Source organism: Diabrotica virgifera, chromosome 5 (assembly GCF_917563875.1).
Source record: "Diabrotica virgifera virgifera chromosome 5, PGI_DIABVI_V3a".
NCBI classification, from domain to species: Eukaryota; Metazoa; Arthropoda; class Insecta; order Coleoptera; family Chrysomelidae; genus Diabrotica; species Diabrotica virgifera.
This window is the reverse complement of record NC_065447.1, coordinates 149,725,031-149,747,781: the sequence shown is the minus strand read 5'-3', so window position 1 is coordinate 149,747,781 and position 22,751 is coordinate 149,725,031. Positions and strand designations below refer to the sequence as shown.

General features: G+C 34.0%; 1 protein-coding gene across 2 annotated transcripts in view; it reads right to left on the bottom strand.

The window, feature by feature from the left end:
* Positions 1 to 22,751, bottom strand: part of LOC114332067 (PAN2-PAN3 deadenylation complex catalytic subunit PAN2) — a 186,631-nt gene that overhangs the window by 107,352 nt on the left and 56,528 nt on the right. For both annotated transcript variants that reach the window (XM_050650441.1, XM_050650442.1), the window contains one exon: positions 6,573 to 6,669. In XM_050650441.1, the coding sequence (XP_050506398.1) occupies positions 6,573 to 6,669 (97 nt within the window). The remainder of the gene's footprint in view (positions 1 to 6,572; positions 6,670 to 22,751) is intronic.

Genomic DNA, 22,751 nt, shown 5'->3' with positions numbered 1-22,751 from the left:
AGGTGAAACAGAATTACAAAACAATCTTACTTTTATTAAAAGCAATTTTTGTTCTGTGATTGAAACAATAAAATATTTGGAGAAACGCAATTAGTTGAAGCATTTTTGTTTCAGTTATGTATTTTTTTTTGTTTAATCTATTTTATTTTTAAATTTATAATAGGTCTTTGCTAGTTCTTAAGCTAAGCCTAGAGATAATTATACATATTTTCTTAAAAAAATAGTTTGTCAAAATGTATATGGTTATTTTCATGCTTTTTTTTATAAAATCGTTATGCTTTTTAAGCGCTTTTCTTGCGTTTCTTTATGCTTTTTAATCCGAACTCTACTAATAGTCTAAGATAGACATAACAATTTATTGCTAGAATTTCTAACTAGTACCATTTATAAGCGGGTAAACTATTACCATTTCTTAGAATGCAATCTTTGAAATAATCCAATACGATAATGATACTCGAAATGTATGAATGATACTGTAGAAATGTAACAACCTGTACTGGTTATATGCTATGTTAAATATTTTAGCTTTTAAGAGCATCGTAAAAATATCTATTCACTCTGTGTTCCTCTAGTGACATAACTATTAAAAATTTGTGCTTTAAAATCACAAGTAATCCACTTACAAAGATAAAAATATCAACACAAGGCATTTGATTTAAAACAAAGAATAAGAAATATAAACAGAGCAACTAATCAGCAGTAATAGTAAATGTCAATCTAGACTACTCATCAAGGGTTAATTTGTTCATGTTTAAGTCCTTTTGAACCCTCTGCTAAATTTATTTGGTTAATTAAATATTTCTCCATTGCATAAAACAGAACCATAAGAGACTTCTTTACTAGACGCGCATGACGTGCGCCAGACAAGGGGCACCTGCACACAATGGGACTGTCTCATGGTGACAGCTACAGACACTGTAGCAGAGAACCTGAAACACTATTTTGCATAACTGCCAGGCATTAGATTGAAGGGGCAAACATTTTTTGGAGGTTATCAAGTGATTCCAAACATGTATACTACCAATCCACTAGACCGGTATTGTGACCGTGCAAGTTCGGAAAAGCGACACCTGGTTTCATAGCTCAGCAACTTTTTTCGCACTTTTAATTGAGGGGTCTAGATTCAAAACCGGACATTTCCACTTTATGTCATTCCGAGTAAACTGAAAAAAACAATTTACAACTTTACTGTTCCCTATCTCAAATTGGAGGAAAAGTCCACTTTTGCATCTGAACCAATTCTTTCACAGTGAATTACTACTAGGAACTGTCCAATTTTGCTCTTTATCAAATTGTTAATATATGGATCTTTAATCACAGATTACAGAGGTGTATACAACCAATTTTGACCAAAAAGTGGAAATGTCCGGTTTTGCATCTAGACCCCTCAATTGTATTGGCCAATTGCATTAGTCCTGGTTGCTGGATAATTGTCAAGACCAGAGCCCAAAAAAGTTATAAGAAGAAAAATTAAGACTGAGGTTACGTTATTAAAAGGTAAACAATTGTATGTAGTAAATAACAGTTGTTTATGTACCAAGTCAGTAAAGTGACTCTTTATCGAACGAGTCTTGATATTACGAGAAGAGCGAGCGTAGCGAGCGAGGCGAGTAACAGACGAGTTCGATAAAGTCTTTACTGACGTGGTGCATACAAAATTTTATCGCCAACATAATTTGATTGGAAATGAACTTGAAATTTGAATTCCCATGATTCGCACCTTAAAGTTGACTACGTAAGAGTTTGGGCTATGTAATTATTTAAAAATAATATATAATTTATAAAATAAATTGAATAAAAATCTGTCGTTTATTTAAATTCTTTAAAATCTCATTATAACACTACACAATTTTATCACTAATCACCCAATACGAAGAATTGCTGAAGTGCAGATTCCTGGAAGAAGTAGGAGAGGAAGACCAAAGAAGACGTGGGGGGAGACGATTAGGGAGGACTAAGATAGAATTGTATGGAGAAATGCAATTAGGGAAGCCGACCCCTCATAGGGATAAGGCAAAGAGAATAATGATGATGATAGAAAAAACACTTGTTTTTAGAACTCTTTAGCGACATATTAGTACACTGAGCGGCACAAAAAATGGCCACCCCACAAAATGAGTAATTTTTGATGTCGTGAATTTTCTAAATCTGTTGTCCGATTTAAGTGATTATTTTAACATTTTATAGCCTTATTCTTTAACAATATCGCAGTAATAAAATTATTGCTAGACAGGTAAATGATCATTGTATACCGGGTGTACCAATCAAACTGTGTCTTATTCTCAAAGTTCACCACACCCTGTGTAATATTCTAGCATTTATAAAATATTGAAATTAAAACCCAACTATAGCCGCAGGTTTTCTTAACATTCTGTTTTTTGATTTATTCACTTATGTTGGATAATAAAAAAGTTAGGTACTTTAACAACTAGCCATGTTCTTCATTAATACAGGGTGTTTCTAAATAAGTGCGACAAACTTTAAGGGGCAAATCTGCATAAAAAATAATGGCAGTTTGCTTTATAAACACATGTCGGCAAATGCTTCGTTTCCGAGATACTGGATGTTGAATTATTTTCTTACAAACTGACGATTTATTTATTGCTCTAAAATCGGTTGAGATATGCAAATGAAATTTGGTAGGTTTTAAGATACAGTTATTGCACATTTTTTGACATACAACTAAGAATTTTATATTCACCATTGGCGTGCATGCGGGTAATATTACCCGTCATATTACCCGTATGCGCGCCAATGGAGAATATAAAATCCTTAATTGCATGTCAAAAAATGTGCAATAACTGTATCTTAAAACCTACCAAATTTCATGTACATATCTCAACCGGTTTTAGAGCAATAAATAAATCGTCAGTTTGTAAGAAAATAATTCAACATCCAGTATCTCGGAAACGAAGCATTTGCCGTCATGTGTTTATAAAGCAAACGGCCATTATTTTTTTATGCAGATTTGCCCCTTAAAGTTTGTCGCACTTATTTAGAAACACCCTGTATTAATGAAGAACATGGCTAGTTGTTAAAGTACCTAACTTTTTTATTATCCAACATAAGCGAATAAATCAAAAAACAGAATGTTAAGAAAACCTGCGGCTATAGTTGGGTTTTAATTTCAATATTTTATAAATGCTAGAATATTACACAGGGTGTGGTGAACTTTGAGAATAAGACACAGTTTGATTGGTACACCCGGTATACAATGATCATTTACCTGTCTAAATATAAAATGTTAAAATAATCACTTAAATCGGACAACAGATTTAGAAAATTCACGACATCAAAAATTACCCATTTTGTGGGGTGGCCATTTTTTGTGCCTCTCAGTGTATAATAAAATATTTATGGATTACCGTCTAAGGGCGACATGATCAACCAAAAAAGAAGATGAATCTGGTGATTTTTCTAGTGACATTATTGGGTGTGAATATGTCTTTTGAGTTTACTCCTCCTAGTTTAAAAACAGGAATTAGCAGTTTATACCTACAGCTACAAACCCTTACTTGTAGGTACAAACCCTTACTCAACGACCGTAGCTCTTAACAGGAAATCTGCTAAAAAACTAGAAACAACGCAAAGTGTAACGGAACGAAAGATGCTTGGAATGGAAGATGCACAGAACGAAGATCAGGGATATCGTGAAAGAACTAACAAAAATGAAATGGCGCTGGGCCGGTCACATAGCAAGATATTATATCAGGTGGACACGGAGAATCTTAGAATGGAGATCAGGAAGGGCAACAAGAAGCATGGGATGACCTCAAAAGATATGGGTAGATGTCATAAGAGCAGTGGCAGGCAAGTAGTAGATTAGACCAGTGGCGGCTCGTGGCTTTAGGGACAGGGTCGGCAAGGTTTTCTCTCCTCAGATAGGTATGCCATCTAATTAAAAGGCTTCAATTTCATAGAAGATTTTTGGTTTTTGTTTTTTTTTATTTTTTATTTATTTTTTTGTTTTTTTTTTATTTTTTCCTATAAATTTAGAACCTAAACCTGTTTATAAATTAACTCTAGTCTATGTTGTTTCGAAGTAGCAAAATGGGTTATAACGTCATTGTAAAATTTATTATTGTTTTGGAGAGGTTTTAAAAGTTTTTTTCTATTGACATTTGAGACAAGTTTGACATTCTCTCGTTTCATGGTGTTTCGACAATACGTTTTGACTCTTTTGAGACAAGCGAAATCCCGTTCATTTGAGGAAGAATTTGCCCACATTTGAGCACAATAATTTATTAATTTCGGGAACAGTTTGTTATACCTAATGAATTGCAGTATATAAAATTAAACATATTTTGTAGCTTATCCCACCTTCCGAAAATATTTAGATCAGCATATAAAACTGTTATCCATTTTCTAAAATTTGATTAAAGAATGATGGATAATTTTTAATGAACTTGATAGATGTTTTGAAAATTCTTTGGAAATAATAATTGACTTATCCTTCCACTCAAAAAGGTCCGGAACATTGTTTAAATAATCAAAATGTCAAAAAATGAAGAAAAAATTCGACTTTTTTCTTCGTTTTTTGATTTTAACTTTCGAAGTATTCACTTCTGAGAAAAGTTACACTGACATAAAAGTTGCGTAATTAAATTTCCTACAATATAGGATTGGTTAATAATTTTAAAGAGTGTCATCCTTGTTGCAAAACAGCAATAATTGCGAAAAAAACATAAAAACCAGTATTTGCATTTTACGTTTTTCAACCATTTATGCTACGCTTACAACCTTCATATTTTAACCAGAAAACCTTTATGATATAATAAAACAATACTGTAAATTTCATTAAGATCGATTCAATAGATTTTGCAAAATAAATTTTGCAATCCATCTCTTGCAAAAAAAATTAATTTTTTCAAAATGTTGCAGTATTGACAATAAAGCAGATAGCAAGTTGAATTTTTTTTTACATATAGAAGAAAGGTACAGTATTCTTCTATACGTAAAAATAAATTCAACTTGCTGTCTGCTTTATTTTCAGTTCTGCAACAATTTGAAAAAATGAATTTTTTTGCGAAAGCTGGATTGCAAAATTTATTTTGCAAAATCTATTGAACCGATCTTAATGAAATTCACAGTATTGTTTTATTATATGATATAGTTTTTCTGGGTAAAATTATGAAGGTCCTAAGTGTAGCATAAATGGTTGAAAAACGTAAAATGCGAATAAGTACTTGTTTTTTATGATTTTTTCGCAATTATTGCTATTTTGCAACAAAGGTGACAATTTTTAAAATTTTTCAACTAACCCTATATTGTAGGAAATTTAATTACGAAACTTTTATGCCAGTGCAACTTTTCTTGAAAATTAATACTTTTAAAGTTATAATCAAAAAATGAAGAAAAAAATCGAATTTTTCCTTCATTTTTTTTTATATTTTGATTATTTAAACAATGTTCCGGACCTTTTTGAGTGGGACTCAAATATTATTATATGAAAAAAATAAAGGCAGTTTTTGTTTATATTCGATTCAGAGTTGGACCACCATCTCCATATAACTATTTCAGCATTCTCATGCCTCCTCAGTGAAGCTATGCAGTCACAACTCTATTATTATATGAGTTATTTTCAAGCAATTTCTGCAAACAAATATGAGTCACCTCTCAACGTCCAAATTAATGTACTAATATTTTTACAGATGCGCCCTGGTCTATAGGTACGTGTCTTATTGCCGTTTGCAGATCACCGCTCGGCAGATTGTTTATCTGCCGTACTTGCCATTCAAATAAATAGGGGGAATGTATAATTGGTTGCCTATCGGCTAATATTCCATAGCTTCTTATAACAAGCACATGGTCAATCTGGGGACGGCTTGCCGAAGCGGGCCTTATAAGAATTCACACAATCGCAATCTGGTGCATGGCTAGAATCATTAATTTGAAAAGTTACGCACAGCGCGCAGGGATCACTTAACGTATCGCATCGATGGAATTCTTTTAAAAACAATGAATAAAATTTAGTCTGTATTATCTCACAGATATTTTTTTTATTTCACAGAAATGAATATCATCAACTCTGATTAACTTAAATATTTAAAAAAAAATCTATAATGTGTCCATCAATGTGTGGGTCGGCACTGCCGACCCTGACCAGTCGCCACTGGATTAGACTGTCGCACGATGGAGAAAGATGGAAGCAACTGGGAGAGACTTTGATTCAGGAATAGATGGACAATAGATGGTTTACGAAGAGAGAGGAATGATTGTCATGAATAAATGGACGACGTACAATAAGCCAAGTCGCTTGACTGGTTTATAATAGACGGCTTCCAAAAAAATCGCATAAATCATTTGCGGTTTTGACTTATCTGTTCCATTGCTCTTACTTTAAGGGTATATTAGAACATTTGGCAACAGGCACAATGAAAACTGTCATATTTCAAAAAAGAAATAAACTTTTATTGATTAGAACAACCAAACTTGTCATAAACTAAAAAAAATATCACACTTGTTTCCAAAGATTCAAAAAAATGTAAAATAATACTACTAAAACCTCAAAACAAACTCAAAATATAATCATATTAACAAAAATAAACTGGTTTTAATTTTTCTAGTCTCACTTGATTTCTCCTTGTTGTTTTTGGATTTGGTGAATATCCGATAGGACCTTGCATTTTCATCGAAGAAAGGATTTCAGGGTCAATGCCTAATGGTTTTCTGCAACATAATAAAAGTAAAAATACATTAACATATTATTGTCTATTCCAAAGCATCACAGCTATAAACAAAGCAGCGTTGCCGAATTTTAGTTTTTTTTATTGTCAACAAATTGGATCAAACTTCACTACGAATAAATTTGAATCAGATATTATCTATTACTCAAACTTAAGAACTATTACCAAATTGATTTTTTGGAGCAAACACGAATTTTTCAAAAGATCTTTTCCTTTTTGCTCTGTTGATGAACCCGTGGCTATGCCACGAGATGTGGCTATACAGACGAATCCTAAGGATATCATGGACGGACAAGATAACCAACGAGACCGTATTACAAAGAGTGGGCAAAGAAAGAAAGGTGATGTATACCATTAAAAGGAGAAAGTTAGAATATCTCGGACACATAATGAGAAACGGCACTAAATACAGATTACTGAAGGTAATCATTCAAGGCAAAGTATTCGGAAAGCGAGGAATTGGGAGAAGAAGAATATCATGGTTAAAGAACCTGAGGAAATGGTTCTCCACAACAACAACTCATCTATTTAAAGTATCAGTTAATAAAATAATTATAACCAGAATGATCACCAATATTCGAAACGAATAGGCACTAAAAGAAGAAAATGAACCCGTCTGGTGATATACTGTGATGAGTGCGCTAATAACCGGCAAAATAGCGGAGAAGACGGAAAGCATAATACGTTGGGAAATAAAAAAACTATTATAGGTGGAAAATTACCAATAGAAACCTATAAAATTTACATTATATAATTTTATAAAACTCTCCTGTCACAGTGGCAGTCGCCAAACTCCTCCGATATGTCTAAAGGTGGGAAACTATCAATATAATGTCAATTTATAGGTTTCTATTAATAATTTCCCACCCCTACTAGTTACATCTCTTTTTATTTCACAACGTATTATGTTTTCGTCTTTTGCGTTATTTCCCTGGTTCTTAGTGCCCTCATCATAGTATACTTCTAAATGTATTAATCTGTGACTATGATCGCCGTACTCGAATACTATCTATAGTATATAGTTCTATAGGGTCTGAACTTTAAGACATTAACACAAAACAGATACGTCTTGCAACGTCACAATATACTTAATTCGTCTCTCTACAGCAATATAAATCCCAAGAGCTAAATTAGAGTTAGAAACTTTTAAATATGTGAATGAAAAAGACAATTTATGTTTCCTTTCAATTCAGAGGCGATGCAAAATCTCTAGACAGCTGTTTCTGTCTTATAGACTTCTTCAGTAAAGCTGCCTGCACACCTCTGAAGCAAAACGAAACCAAACTGTCTATTTATGTGGAATTTTAAAAATAGTTTAAAATGCATGCTATGATATTAAAATTGTAATAGGTGATTTGAATGCGAAAGTGGGGAATGAAGTGATGTACCGAAAAACTACTGGAGGTAAAAGTAAACATGACGAAAGTAGCGAGAATGGGAAGATGCTGGTAGGCTTTGCGCAAGAGAACAACTTGAGAATTACGAGTACTTACTTCGACCACAAGAAAATCCACAAAGAAACATGGATCGCTCCAGACGGCAGAACACGCAACCAAATCGACCACGTCCTAATGGAGAGTAAGCACGCGAAATTAATAACAGATATTAGAACTTACCGAGGAGCAGACGTAGATTCCGATCACATACTAATGATTACGAAATTAAGAGAAACTATCCCAAAGGTCATAGAACAGAGAATAATAAATAAAAAATATGACGTTGCCAAACTAAAGAACAAAGAAACCGCCGAAAACTTCCAGGCAGACGTGACAGCAAAACTACTTCAGAGCGAAGAGCAAGGTGACATTAAAATGGAGTGGGGAATAATAGAAGAAGATATGAAGGAAGCAGCTCAAAAGCGGTTAGGTCAAGTTAAGAAGGGGAGCGACAAAGAATGGTTTGAAACCGATTGCAAGAAAAGTTTTAACACACGGAATGAGGCAAGACTAAAATATATGGATAAACCAAGTGAAGAAAACAGGAATGAATATGAAGCGGCGAGAAGAAAAGCGAAAAAAGTGTGTAGGAGTAAGAAAAGGGAGCATATGGATAAAAAGCTTCAAGAGATTGAAGAGCATTATATTAATAAAAATAGACAATGCAAAAACGGCGGGTTCGTTTTGAAAAATATTCCCATGAGATTTTTTTGCATAATTACATTCGTGAGACATCCCAGAATAAGGTTCAAGAAGTCGCCCACGTGAAAGTGGGCCAAATTTTTTTTAACAATTTTTTTTAATCAAATTACAAAAATCAATATTTTTGGCCCGGACAATTTTTTTGTAGGTTTCTTGGACCATTCTAAATAAAAAAGGTCTCTTATAATTTTTCTCTAAAGTTGATCGTTTTCGAGTTATAAGCAATTTAAAATTGAAAAAAACGAAAAATGGCGATTTTCAAGGCTTAATAACTCGGTTAAAAGTTATTATTATGAAAGTCAGAAAGTGACTAAATCAAAGTTTAATGCCCCCCTACAAGATCCTGAAGAAATTTTTTTCATTATTTTATTACTAAATGTTATTTTTAAGTACATAATAATATTGAGCGCCATGCACATGGCAGCCTGCCGTAAATGCTGAGTGCGAGAGAGATGCCACTCCGGCAGTCTAATTGTGCATCTTACTTTTACTCACATTTACGACCGCCTACCTCGTGCACGGCGATCATTATTATTACTTAAAAAAGAACAGCTTAGTAATAAAATAATGACAAAAATTTCTTCAGGATCTTGTAGGGGGGGCATTAAACTTTGATTTAGTCATTTTCTGACTTTCATAATAATAACTTTTAACCGAGTTATTAAGCCTTGAAAATCGCCATTTTTCGTTTTTTTCAATTTTAAATTGCTTATAACTCGAAAACGATCAACTTAAGTGAAAAATTATAAGAGACCTTTTTTTATCCAGAATAGTCCAAAAAACCTACAAAAAAATGTCCGAGCTAATAATACTGATTTTTGCAATTTGATTAAAAAAAATTGTAAAAAAAATTTGGCCCACTTTTCACGAGGGCGACTTCTTGAACCTTATTCTGGGATGTCTCACGAATATGATTATGCAAAAAAAATCTCATGGGAATATTTTTCCCAACGGACCCGCCGTTTTCGCCTTGTCTAAAATGTAAGAAACTTCTACCAGGAGGCGAAAAGGAGCAGTGACCAATGTGCAAGAAAACAGAACTACTACAAGAGCAAGGAAGGGCACCTAATAGGAAGCAGGGGAAGCTAAGTAGATGGCAGGAGCATTTTAGAGAGCTACTTAATGAAGAACCTGATAGAAGTGATGAGGAGCAAGTGGAAATGGTAGAGGAAGTCAGAGGCCCGACGGAAACAATGGAGACTCCAACCGTGGAAGAAATAAGAGAAATCATACATAGTATGAAAAACAACAAAAGTGCAGGCAGCAATAGTATTACTGCAGAATTAATCAAGCATGGGGGAGAAGCACTTATAACGCGAATATGTAGCCTGTAGACGAAAATCTGGGAGCGAGAGGAAATGCCGGAAGTATGGAGAGAGGCCATAGTATGTCTCATTCATAAGAAGGGAGATAGAGCAGTGTGTGAAAACTATAGGGGTATCACTCTCCTAGACGTGACATATAAGGTACTCGCCAGAGTCGTAAGAAGCAGACTGGAAAGCCGCGAGCAGGTTGGTGAATACCAGGGAGGATTCAAAAAGGGCAGATCCACCATAGATCAAATATTCGTGTTGAAAATTATTCAGAGCAGTACATAGCAACAGTTAAAGTTAAACCTCCTCTTTATAGATTTCAAACAAGCTTACGATTCTGTGATAAGAAGGCGTTTGTACCAGGCCCTAAGAGTACTTGGAATTCCGGAAAAGACGATCAGACTCGTAAAAATGACCTTAGTGGAGACCAACAATAAAGTAAGGATAGAAGGAAGCCTATCAGGAAAATTTGAAGTTAAAAGGGGATTAAAGCGGGGACATCCGCTGTCCATAGTAGTTTTCAATTTCTTGTTGGATGCAATATTGAGAGAGAGTGGAATACGAACGAAAGATATGATCCTTGACAACAGAAACCAGGTTCTGGCATTTGCGGACGTTGTAGTGCTAATGGCAAGAACGGAAAGGGAACTGCTGAGGATTTTCAAACTCTTTGAAGTAAAGGCTAAGCAGTATGGACTGAGAATTAATGAGCAAAAAACAAAGTATATGGAAATGGCACAGACCTCAGATGAAGATACACAACTGAAAACTACCACAAACAACGAGAATAAAGAGTATTGCTTCAAAAAGGTGACGGAGTATCTAGGAGTAACGCTAACAAGTAAAGGGGAAGAAAGCCAAGAAATTGAAAAAAGAATTTCGAGAGGAAGAAAGACAGTCGGAGCCCTACACAAACTACTAAGAGCCAAAAACATCTCCAGAGAGGCAAAATTAAGACTCTACCGAACAGTGATCCAGCCCACAGTTCTTTACGGGAGCGAAACATGGGTCATGAACAAAAATCAAGAAAATATGCTGAACATCTGGGAGCGGAGTGTTCTAAGGAAGATATTCGGGGGAGTCAAAAACGATGAAGACGTTAGGAGGAGACGAACAAATGCAGAGATCAGAGAGCTGTACCGGAAACCAGAAATAAGCCAGATGGTCAGAACAAAGAGACTATGTTGGTTAGGTCATCTTGTGAGAATGGCTGACGGAAGGTGGGCAAAGGACTCGCTGTTGAGAGGGGAAGGAAAGAGGAGAAGAGGACGACCCAGGAAAAAGGGGCTAGAAGCATGTAAGGAAGACCTGGAAACAATCGGGATATCGAATTGGAAAACTGCGCCCATGGACAGGAGAAAATTGAGAAAAACGTGGAGAAATTCCAAGCCGTGGGCCTTTAAGGCCTGTTGAGCTATATATATATATATATATATATATATATATATATATATATAAATTTCACAATCATATACATAATCGAAAATAATATTTTTCTCGGCGTTCATTAAAAGTTATACTCTTAACGGCATTTTTCGGAGTTATACTTTTCGTAGGAGGCGACGTTATGTTTCCTTTCGATTCAGAGGCGATGCACAATCTCTAGACAGCTATTTCTGTCTTACAGACTTCCTCAGTAGAGCTGCGTGCACACCTCTGAAGCAAAACAAAACCAAACTGTCTATTTATGTGGAATTTTAAAAATAGTTTAAAATGCACATTTGGGGCGCTGCGGCGACATCTCTTATGGAAATCGAAAAGTCTGAGATAAAAAATTCACTATTAAAGTAAAAATTAAAATAGTAAATAATTATTTAAATCTGAAAACTTTTCTTGTTGGAACTTCTTTCTGGTACATCCTTAATCTCTGCCTTTTACAATTTATAAGAACAAGAGACGACGAATAAAGAAGGCAAATGCACTACGCTCTTTCTAAATATGTACTTAAACACCGTTAGCAATTTTTACACAAAAAGTCGAAGACCTGGTTAAAAGATAATGGGGTTTTATCAACCCTTGAATTTTTGTCAAAAGAATTTGTTGGTGCATTTTAAAAGTTTAATATATTTTACAGAATAATCTTCTTTTCTTGAAATCATAATCCTGGAAGGTATTTGCCTGTCTGGCTATGTCCTTACATTCAGATCTCTATTGTTCCCTTCTCATTGTCTTCATGGTTTTTCAGGTCGTCTTCCACGTCATTCAACCATCTCGTTCTAGACCTTCCTTTTTTTCGCCTTCCTATCGGCTTCCATTGTAATATTTTCTTTGTTGTTTTTGGATCTTCTTATCTCTGGCCATGCCACAGCCATAACAGTCTTTTTCACAAATCTTACAATATCATACCCTTTACTAAATTCATTAACCTCGTCGTTTCTCCTGATTCTTCATGTGGCGACTTTCTCTTGCACCGGGCCATGAACTTTTCTCAGTATCTTTTGCTCGACTATCCGAGTTGGGCTTCATCTTTTTTCGTCATTACCCAGGTTTCACAACCATAGGTTACTACGAGTCTATTCAATGTTCTGTAGATACTCACTTTGTTTCTTTTGTCTCATAGTCTGGGCTGATTATCGGAGAATAGGCCATTTTTGGGAAAAGTTATTTACCAGCAATTTTATTGCTGGAATCGAAGCTTATGATTATATATATTAATAATATAGGTATGCAAAGTCCGCAGATAGTGTGCTACTTTTTTTATTAACAAAATGGCGACTACAAAACGTGTTTTTTTCAATTTTTGCTCCATAACTCCGAACATTTTAACTTTACACCAAAAACACCCTAATAAAAATTCACCGAAATTAAATTCTGCATAAAGAAATGTTTTTCCCGATCTGCTCCGACGAAAATTTTCCTCGGAAAATGAGGGTTTTCCCAACAAAATCTTTAAATTTCAAATAAAGTTTTTGATAAGTAATTATCTACCAGTAATTAAATAACTCGGTGACATAAAAGCTTTCTTGGTTTATATTATAGTTCCAGAAGCCGGTGAAAACTAAACGAATATTTTAGCAACAATTCAATTGTTAATTAATAATTTACGGTCGCAACAATAACCAAAATAATTATGATACACTGATCAAACTTTGAAATCTTATAACGATGAGATGCCTATTTAATATTTTGTCGACAAAATATAAATTTTTAATTTTTTTGAATAATCTTTAAATGTTAAAAAAAATAGTTATAAACAAATTAACGTTTCTCAGAAAGTTTTTATTATATTCCAATTTTAAAAAATAGGTAAAATGCGTATTTCAAAATCTTGAAAATGAATGCTTTAAAACTTTTTTACAACCACTTGCAAAAAGGTTATGAAACAGCAAAGTAAACATACGATTACTACGTTGTTTATAATTATTTTTAATTCTTTCAAAGCGTAAAAGTGAGTTTAAAGTACAAGCTAATTACTTACAAAAAATATCGATTATTAGTTTAATGGTTATATTTTAATTAAAGATTATAATTTTTTTTGTAATTTACACGCGCGAAAGTAGACTAATACAGTACCGTAGCTAAATTTTCACTCGAAGCGACGACCGCCGCGCGACGTAGAGTAGTATTTGTATGCTGCGTGTCAATCGCTTCGAGTGAACATTTTAGCACCGGTTCACTAAAAATTACAAAGAAAAACATTTTTAATCTTTGATTAAAATATAACCATTGAACTAATGTTTGATATTTTTTGAGAGTAATTAGTTTGTACCATAAACTCACTTTTAAGCTTTGAAACAATTAAAACAAATTATAAACAACGGAGTAATCGTATATTTACTTTGCTGTTTCATAACTTTTTTGCAAATGGTTGGAAAAAATTTTTAAAGCATTCATTTTCAAGACCTGTGAAATACGCATTTTAAGTATTTTTCAAAATTATAATATAATAAACAACTTCTGAGAAATATTAATTTGTTTATAACTATTTTTTTTTTCAAAATTTAAAGATTATGCAAAAAAAACGAAAAATTTATATTTTGTCGATAAAATATTAAATAAGCATCTCATCTTTATAATCTTTACAAGTTTGATCAATGTATCATAATTATTTTGGTTATTATTGCGATCGTAAATTGTTAATTAACAATTGAATTGTTGCTAAAATATTCGTTTAATTTTCACCGGCTTCTGGAATTACAATCTATACCAAGAAAGTTTTGATGTCACTAAGTTATTTAATTATTGATTAATAATTACTTACCTAAAACTTTATTTGAAAATTAGATTTTGTTGGGAAAACCCGCATTTTCCAAGGAAAATTTTCGTCGGAGCAAATCGAGAAAAACAAATCTCTATGCAGAATTTAATTGCGGTGAATTTTTATTTGGGTGTTTTTGATGTAAAGTTAAAATCTTCGGAGTTATAGAGCAATAATTGAAAAAAATACGATTTGTCGGCGCCATTTTGTTTATAAAAAAAGTAGCACACTATCTGCTGACTTTGCATACCTATATTATTAATATATAGGATCTTATAATTCGATTCCAGCAATAAAATTGCTGGTAAATAATTTTTCCATGAATTTTGCTAATTAGCCGAGAGCAGCAGTGCTCAAAGGGTCGACCGCGATCGACCGGTCGATCGCCAAAGTTGCAAGTCGATCGCGATTCACGGAAAAAATACAAATGGAAAAGACGGTGACAAAAAAATTCGCAGAGAAGAAACAACGTATACAACGTTCTTATAAATTTTGTAAAACAATAAGAGCTACCGATGTACAAACTAGTGCGTATTACAACAGATGGTGCACTATCCATAACTGGCGTTAACAACGAACTAACGATGACTTTCCATCATTTTTTTATTTCATTACATCATTCACCAGCAAGTTTTGTGTTTCAAAATTGGAAGCTAACGACTCTGCAGAACACACTGATTTACTTCTGTATACAGAAGGTTGAGGTGGTGAGGTGGTTGAGCCGTGGAAAATTTTTAGATAGAAGATAATTAACCTACCGAAATAATTTCTTTTCTAGAAGAACGAGGGGACGACACTCATCTACTTCAAAACGAAAAATAGCTCAGTGATCTGGCTTTCATATCAGATTTAGCAACTCATTTGAACCTCCTTAATTTGAAACTACAGGGTAAAAATAAGGCAATAATTATCGATATGATGAGCGCAGTAAATTCTTCTGTCAACAAATTAAAAATATTGATTAATCCAATGAACAGAAAGAATTTAAATAACTTTCAATTGGTAAAAATAAGGGTAACCACTCATCTGAATTATGTTAATTACGAGACGGAGCTACAAGCAGTTCATAGCGAGTGTGAGAGACGCCTCGCTAATTTTAAAAAACTGACAGATATTGTAACATTCATGTTTAATCACTTTCTTGTCTCTCTCTCCTGTTGTTTCCCCATTACTGAGGATCGTGATTTCTTCCAATATTCCTAACAATGTTTCTCCATTGGTCTCTATCTTCAGCTGCTCTAAGAGCTTCGCAGAATGAGTTTCCAGCATCTAGTTGGTGATCGTCCTCTTGATCTTCTCCCCGGAACGTTTCCAGAAACAATTAATCTCTCCAAACTGTCGTCACCTCTGCGAACCACGTGACCAAAGAATTGCAGAATTCGTTGCATATTGTGGACAGCCTTTTTTTAATATTGAGTTGGTTTAGAATGGAAACGTTTGTCCTATGAGCTGTCCAAGGTATGCGCAGCATTCTTCTCCAGCACCACTTCTCAAAGGCATCAATTTTTTGGCGCTCGCATGCGCGAAGAGTCCAAGTCTCTGCTCCGTATAGAAATATTGAGAATACAAGGGCATTCACCAGTCCCATCTTGATATTTTGAGAGATAGATATGTCTTTCCAAACTTTAGTTAGGCGACTCATCGCATTTTTTGCCATACCAATACGTCTCCGAACTTCTGTTTCACAGTTACCATCGTTAGTTATACTAGACCCGAGATAGACAAAGGTGTTTACTATTTGGTATTCCTGTAATATGTTAGTCAGTTGAATAGTGTCAAATCTGTCGACCACCATTATTTTTGTCTTTTTTTATAATTGGCTTTGGCATGAACCAATTAGCCAGACTTATTTTTTATTTATGAAATTTTTATGAAATATAAAGGGAGCATTTTTTTGATCCAATATAAATAAATTGATTTTTCAAATTCTCACACCCTAGGATAAATGTTATTATGTTAGTAAAATGTGTGTGTTTCTGTTTAGTGCATTTTTTTTATATGTATATTTTTTTTAATTTAATTTTTTGTTTTTTTAATGCTTTATTTATGTAGTCTTTTGTTTAGTTTTATTTCCTTTTTTTTTTCATTGTTTTTTTATTTGTTTATCATTATTTTACTTTTTTTTTAATTATTTTTTTTATGTTAATTTTTTCGTGAACACACTTACAATAATATTTTGTATCGCAGAATTGCTTACAATGGTGTTAGTTTTTTACAATTTCATTTTGCAACGAATTAAATGATTATACAAACATCGATATAAGTTAATATTATTACTAAAAATTATACAATTTAGACTGGTTGGCAAACAAAATTTGAGATTAATTTACCATATCTTCGAAAAATGATTCAATGCTCTTCTTATTTCTTGAACATTCTAGGATTACATGGTTCATATCACCAACTTCTCCGCATAGACAATATGGGTTTTCATCCAGTCCTATTTTATATTTGTACAAAGGAGTCATAGCATGATTAGATCTTATTCTGTTTATTGTAACAATGAAGTTTCGTTTTGTTAATCTATGAAACCAGCTTTTCAATGGTATGTTATTTTGGTGGCCGACATAGTTAAGCCCTGTCACTGATGAATTATATTCTTGCTGCCACAATTGTTTTAGATGTGAAGTAAACTTGGAGGTAAGATCTGTAGATGGAACAATATTGGTGGTTAGATGGTAGCCTGTGTCAGTGGCTGATTTGGCTAGTGTATCCACTACATCATTACCTTTTATTCCTGAGTGCCCTTTAATCCACACTACAGTTATTGTTTTCCTTTGTTTTGTTGCTTCAAAGTTCAGTTTTAACATTTCTGCCTCTATGCTAGTAAGGTTTTTCGATGATTTCAGGTTTGTTATTCGGTCAACTGCACTTTTACTGTCAGTGAACATGATTCTGTGTATTTCTGGACTGGACGTATCTAAATGCATTTGCTATGGCAATTGTTTCGGCGGTATATATGGAACACTCATCTGGTAGCTTGAACTTATAATATTGGGAAGAGTTTGCGTCATAAAAAGCACAGCCTACTTTTCCATTCAACTTGGATCCGTCAGTATATATGTATTGGTGTTCAGGCCATCTTCCATTAATGGTTTCTAGAAAGTTTTCTTTTGGGTCCAGGTAGTATGTTTTTATTTGTTTTGAAAAGAAAACATGGGGAGGTTCGGTGTAGATAGGTATAGTTTTGTTGATAGACAGGGAGTTAGAGATTTGTGCCATTGTGGTATAGCTGTTTACTAGGAGTGGAGTAGCTTTTGAGTGCCAATATGGATGGGTGAGTACTAGGACAGTGAGGTCGTGAATGTTACGAAGATAGCTGGCTTCTTTGGATATGGCTTTAGCCATAAATTTATGACTAATTAGCTGCCTTCTGAAAGATAGTGGAGGTTCTACAGATTCGACTTCTATAATATTTATTGGGGTAGATTTAAGATAACCAAGACATATTCTCAAACTTGTGTTTTTCTGGGTCTCTATTTTGTTTCGGTGAGTATGTGCTGCTGTTCCATATAGGTGACTGCCATAGTCTAATATACTTCTAACCACTGTTTTATAGAACAGCAAAGCGGTATTTGAATCTGCTCCCCATTTGGTATGGCAGAATGCTCTCAAAATATTCATAGCGTTCTCGGTTTTTTTATTGCATGGTGGATGGTATCTTTCCACAGTAATTTTCTGTCTAAATAGAGTCCAAGGTATTTAACACAATTTTTGATTGGAAGAAGATATGGCCCCAGTTGTAACTGTACTTGAGTTATGTCCCTTTTTTTAGTAAAAATACACACTTCAGATTTTTTTTCAGAAATAATTAAGTTGTTTGAATCTAACCAGTGCTTAACCGACCATAGGTTTGTGTTTAAAATGTTCTGACAATTTGAAATAGTAGTACCGTTGGTGTAGATAACTATATCATCAGCAAACTGTATCATATTCACGTTATTCAAATTTACTTCGAAGTCCATTGTATATAGTATAAAAAGTAGCGGGCTGAGTATGCTGCCTTGAGGGAGTCCTAAATTCGATGTTCGGGATCCTTGAAGATTTTGGTTTAATTTTAGTGAAAGTCGTCTATCGGAGTATAGTCAAATTAAAAATGAACATATTTCATGAGGTATTCCTATTGATGTCAGCTTATGGTACAAAATGTTTAAATTTACGTTATCAAAAGCCGAGAAAAGGTCAATAAAAACTGCAGCTGTATGTTTCTTTATTGTATATCCTGTCAGTATATCTGTAACGAGAACAGTAATAGCTTCGAGAGTGGACCTACATTTCCGGAAACCATATTGTGAGTTTGGTAGGATGTGTTCAAATTCTAGCCATTGTTCTAATCGATTCTTTATTATTCTTTCCAGAGTTTTAAGAATACAAGATGCCAGGGATATAGGTCTGTACGAACTTGAGACGTCTAGCGGTTTGTCTTTCTTTTTAATAGGTAATATTATATAGTTCTTCCAGCTATCCGGAATGGGACTTGCACCAGTCCAGATACTATTATAGATTTCTAACAGCGACTTTTTATGTTTAAATGGGATGTGAAACAGCATGGAGTAAGTTATATTGTCCTCGCCTGGTGAAGTATTATTAGATAGTTTCAACGATCTTTCTAATTCCCACATCTCAAAACGTTCAAGTAAGTGCAAGTTGTTTCTGGGAACCGTTTTTAAATATAACTGATTGTATTCTATGCATTCTTGTGCCCAGTCTGGTGAGGTTGTGGCATGGAATTCTTCTATCCAATTCGCTTCCAGATCAATAGGTAACTTACTCTGTTGCTTACGATTCTTAAAACTATTTACCTTTTTCCATACTTCAGTGATGGGAGTTGTCTGATTTACGCTCTCAACATATTTCCTCCACTGAATTCTTTTTGTTTCTTTGAATGTTTTTTTTGCGATGGCATCAACTCGTTTGAATTCAAGTAAATTTTGTATGTTTGGGTTTTCTTTCCATAATCTGAAAGCTTCTTTTCTCCTACGAGCAATGTTGCAGGTCTCATTCCACCATTGTTTTGGTTTGTGCTTCCAGTACTTATTTCTTATTATTGTTCTTTTCGGGATACAAATGTTTGCAGCTGAGTTTATCGTGTCTATGAAATTGTTGTAGTTACATGCGGTGCTCATTTCCTCTAGTGTTGTCGTGTACAGATTCCAGTTGGCTTTTTTAAGAACCCATATGTTGTGAACTGGACCAGAGGTTTGTAAGCCTGAGTCAGAGTTATTAAACTTCATATATATAGGAAGGTGATTGGATCCATGAGGATCCTGTATGACTGACCAAGATATTAAATGTACTAGGTCTTGCGTACAAATAGACAGATCAATGGCACTTTTCCTACCTGACGTAAAAGTGTGGGTGCACCGTCATTGAGATACACAAGATTGCAGTGATTAATAGCATTGAGCAAAGAAACACCATAGACATCATTAAACTCACAACCCCAAGAAAGATGATGCGCGTTGAATTCTCCAACAATTATAAAAGGTCGTGGTAAGTTTTCGAAAAATTGTATCCATTCTCTTACTTCTATCCGAGTCTTTGGTTTAATGTATATTGACAATATGTACACTGCTTTGTTATTAGGTAGAAGTTTCACTTCGATGCATGTACACATCATTCTTGCTGGTTTCTGTACTACGACTTCTGAAAATAATCTATTGGATTTTACTAGTATGGCTACCCCACAGTAACCATCCATACGATCTGACCGAACAATATTATAACCTTGGAAGTTATAAAACCTTTCCTGTTTGAACCAGGTCTCTGACAAAGCTGCTATGGTAGTGTCTGTTGTATTTAAGAGATATTCTAAGTTTTCTTTATTGCCAACTGCAGATCTGCAGTTCCACTGTAAAATGTTGAGATTGTTTATAGCTGAGAAGACGACGAAGTAGTTGGTATATTGTGCACGTTTAATAATTGTTTACTAATTAATATTTGTTGTAAGTCTTATTTAGTAACATTGGGATTATTAGTTTCCCTAAAATTTTTAAAAAGTTCGGTAACAATAGTAAAAATTATATCTAAAATATCAGAGTTTGACTCTGTTTGTAGCGTGTGAGAATTTGAATTTAAATTATTTTTATATGAAGGACTATTTATAATTGGAATATTAGTTGCTGATTGTCTAAAGTTAAATGTGTATTCTGGATCTGACTGTGTTAAGACGGGACTATTTGGTCTCTGCCTTTTGCTACCTTTAGAAGATTTGACGACTGTATATTTATTATGATTACTATTGGCCGAAAATGTGAATGGACGAGTAACAGAAGAGCTATTTAAACTTTGGTTAACAAGAGGGTAATTAGAAGAAGGCAAATTTTGTTGATGAGAATCTTTAATAATGTTATTTGATGTTACGTCTGCATAAGATTTGCGGGGAATTTGTTTGTTGGCATCATGGTAATTAATATTACTATTAGTCATGCATTCTTTAATTAATTTCTGTCTTTTAAATTCTGGGCATGACTTAAGATTTGTTGTGAAGGGGTCTCCCATACAACTAAAACATTTTGGGGTTAATGTTGTTTCCTGACACTCTTTTGTATTATGGTCTTTCTGGCAATTGTTACAACGGGGGCTACTCCTACAATGCTTCCCCTGGTGGCCAAATCGCAAACAGTTGAAACAAAGCAGGACTTTTTGTTGATATGGTTCAATTTCTTTCAACACCTTATTTATAGTAACGTATTTTGGAAGTACTTGTGTTTTAATGCTTACTACACACGATTTAGTAGGAACATAATTTATTTTATCATCGGTAACTGTTTTTCTATTTATTCTAGAAACGTTTACTACCTCAAAATTAGAATTTATTTCGAATTTTTTAATTTTATTTTTAAGACATTCATCGGAGAATTCCGTTGAGACATCCCGTATAACACCTTGTCTAATAATAATAAATTTAGGTATATAAACATCCAAATTGTTTTTAACAAAAACCGGATCGTCTTTCTTGTCGATAAGGTTTAGAGTTTTTAGAATCCGTAAATTTAATTCTTAATTTATTTCTGCCAATTGTATCGATACTAATTATTTTATTATCTAATTCTGGGAATTTTGTAAGAATAATGTCACCAATTTTTAATGCATTAAGTTTACCTTTAAAATCGCTATCTTTATTTTCAACATATATATGGTACGGTCCACGATCATTTATGGTATACTTAAAAATTTCTTTTTGTTTGTCATCGTTAGATTTAATAGGATCGGAAGTACTTACAGTTTGGTTGAGTTCAGCCTTACTAAAACCTTTAAAATTGCTAGGGGATTCCATTTCAACATCTGGACTACTAAGGGTGGTATTGGGAGGTCCATCAGGTTCAGGGGGCGGTTTACCGCCCGTGTCCGCACTCATTTAATTAAAAAATAGAAACAAAAACGCGAGTTATTAGTCTATATATTATTTGAATAATTATCGATACTTATTATTCGTATTAGTAAAGCGTTTAGATTACTCGTCAGCACCGGCTATTGACACGTCCGACTCACACGAGAACTAAAACCAGAATGTATTTTTGTCTTAGCTTTATTGATTTTCAGACCAACTTTATTGCTTTCGTACTCAACTCTTCGCAGAAGATCAAACATTTCTTGCTCATTTGCTGCTATAAGTGTAGTGTCATCAGCAAATCTTAAATTAGAGATTTTCCTACCAGCTACTGTTACTCTACCGGCCCATCCTTCCAAAACCATCCTCATGACATGTTCACCATAAATGTTAAATAAGTCAGGTGACAACACGCATCCTTGTCTAACACCTCTCTCGGTCTTGAATTGGTTTGAGAACTTCTGATCTAGTCGTACTGTCGCTATATTAGACTGGTACAGATTTTTAATAAGTGTCACCAGGTGCATTGGTGCGCCCATTTCTATTAAAATTGACCACAGATTTATCCAGCTTACACAATCAAATGCCTTTTGGTAGTCAACGAAGCATATAATCATAGGTACTTGAAATTCTCTAGACTTTTCAATGAGTTGTCTCAGGTTCAGGATTTGTTCCCTTGTACCTTTACCCTTTACAAACCCCGCTTGTTCCTGATGGTATTTGGTAATGTAGATAGGTTTTTAATCTGTTTTTGATGAGATGCAACAATATTTTACTAGCATGTGTTATTAGTCTCACTTTGTTGTGAGGATGTGGAAAAAATTGCCACGGGAAGATTCATTTCTTTCAATAATATGCAGATCATTTCCGTCCAAAACGATGCACTGAAAATAATTTCAGAGCAACCGACACACGAACTTTTCGTCTTTCATATCGTCTGACAACTGACAAATCATATCCGTCTATGAAGCAAGTAGCTCTGCAGCTCACAGCACTCTTTGGATCAACGTACTGGTGTGAGTCAGTGAGTCTGCATTTTCTCAAATGACGGTAGTGAAATCAAAGTATCATAATCGGCTAACT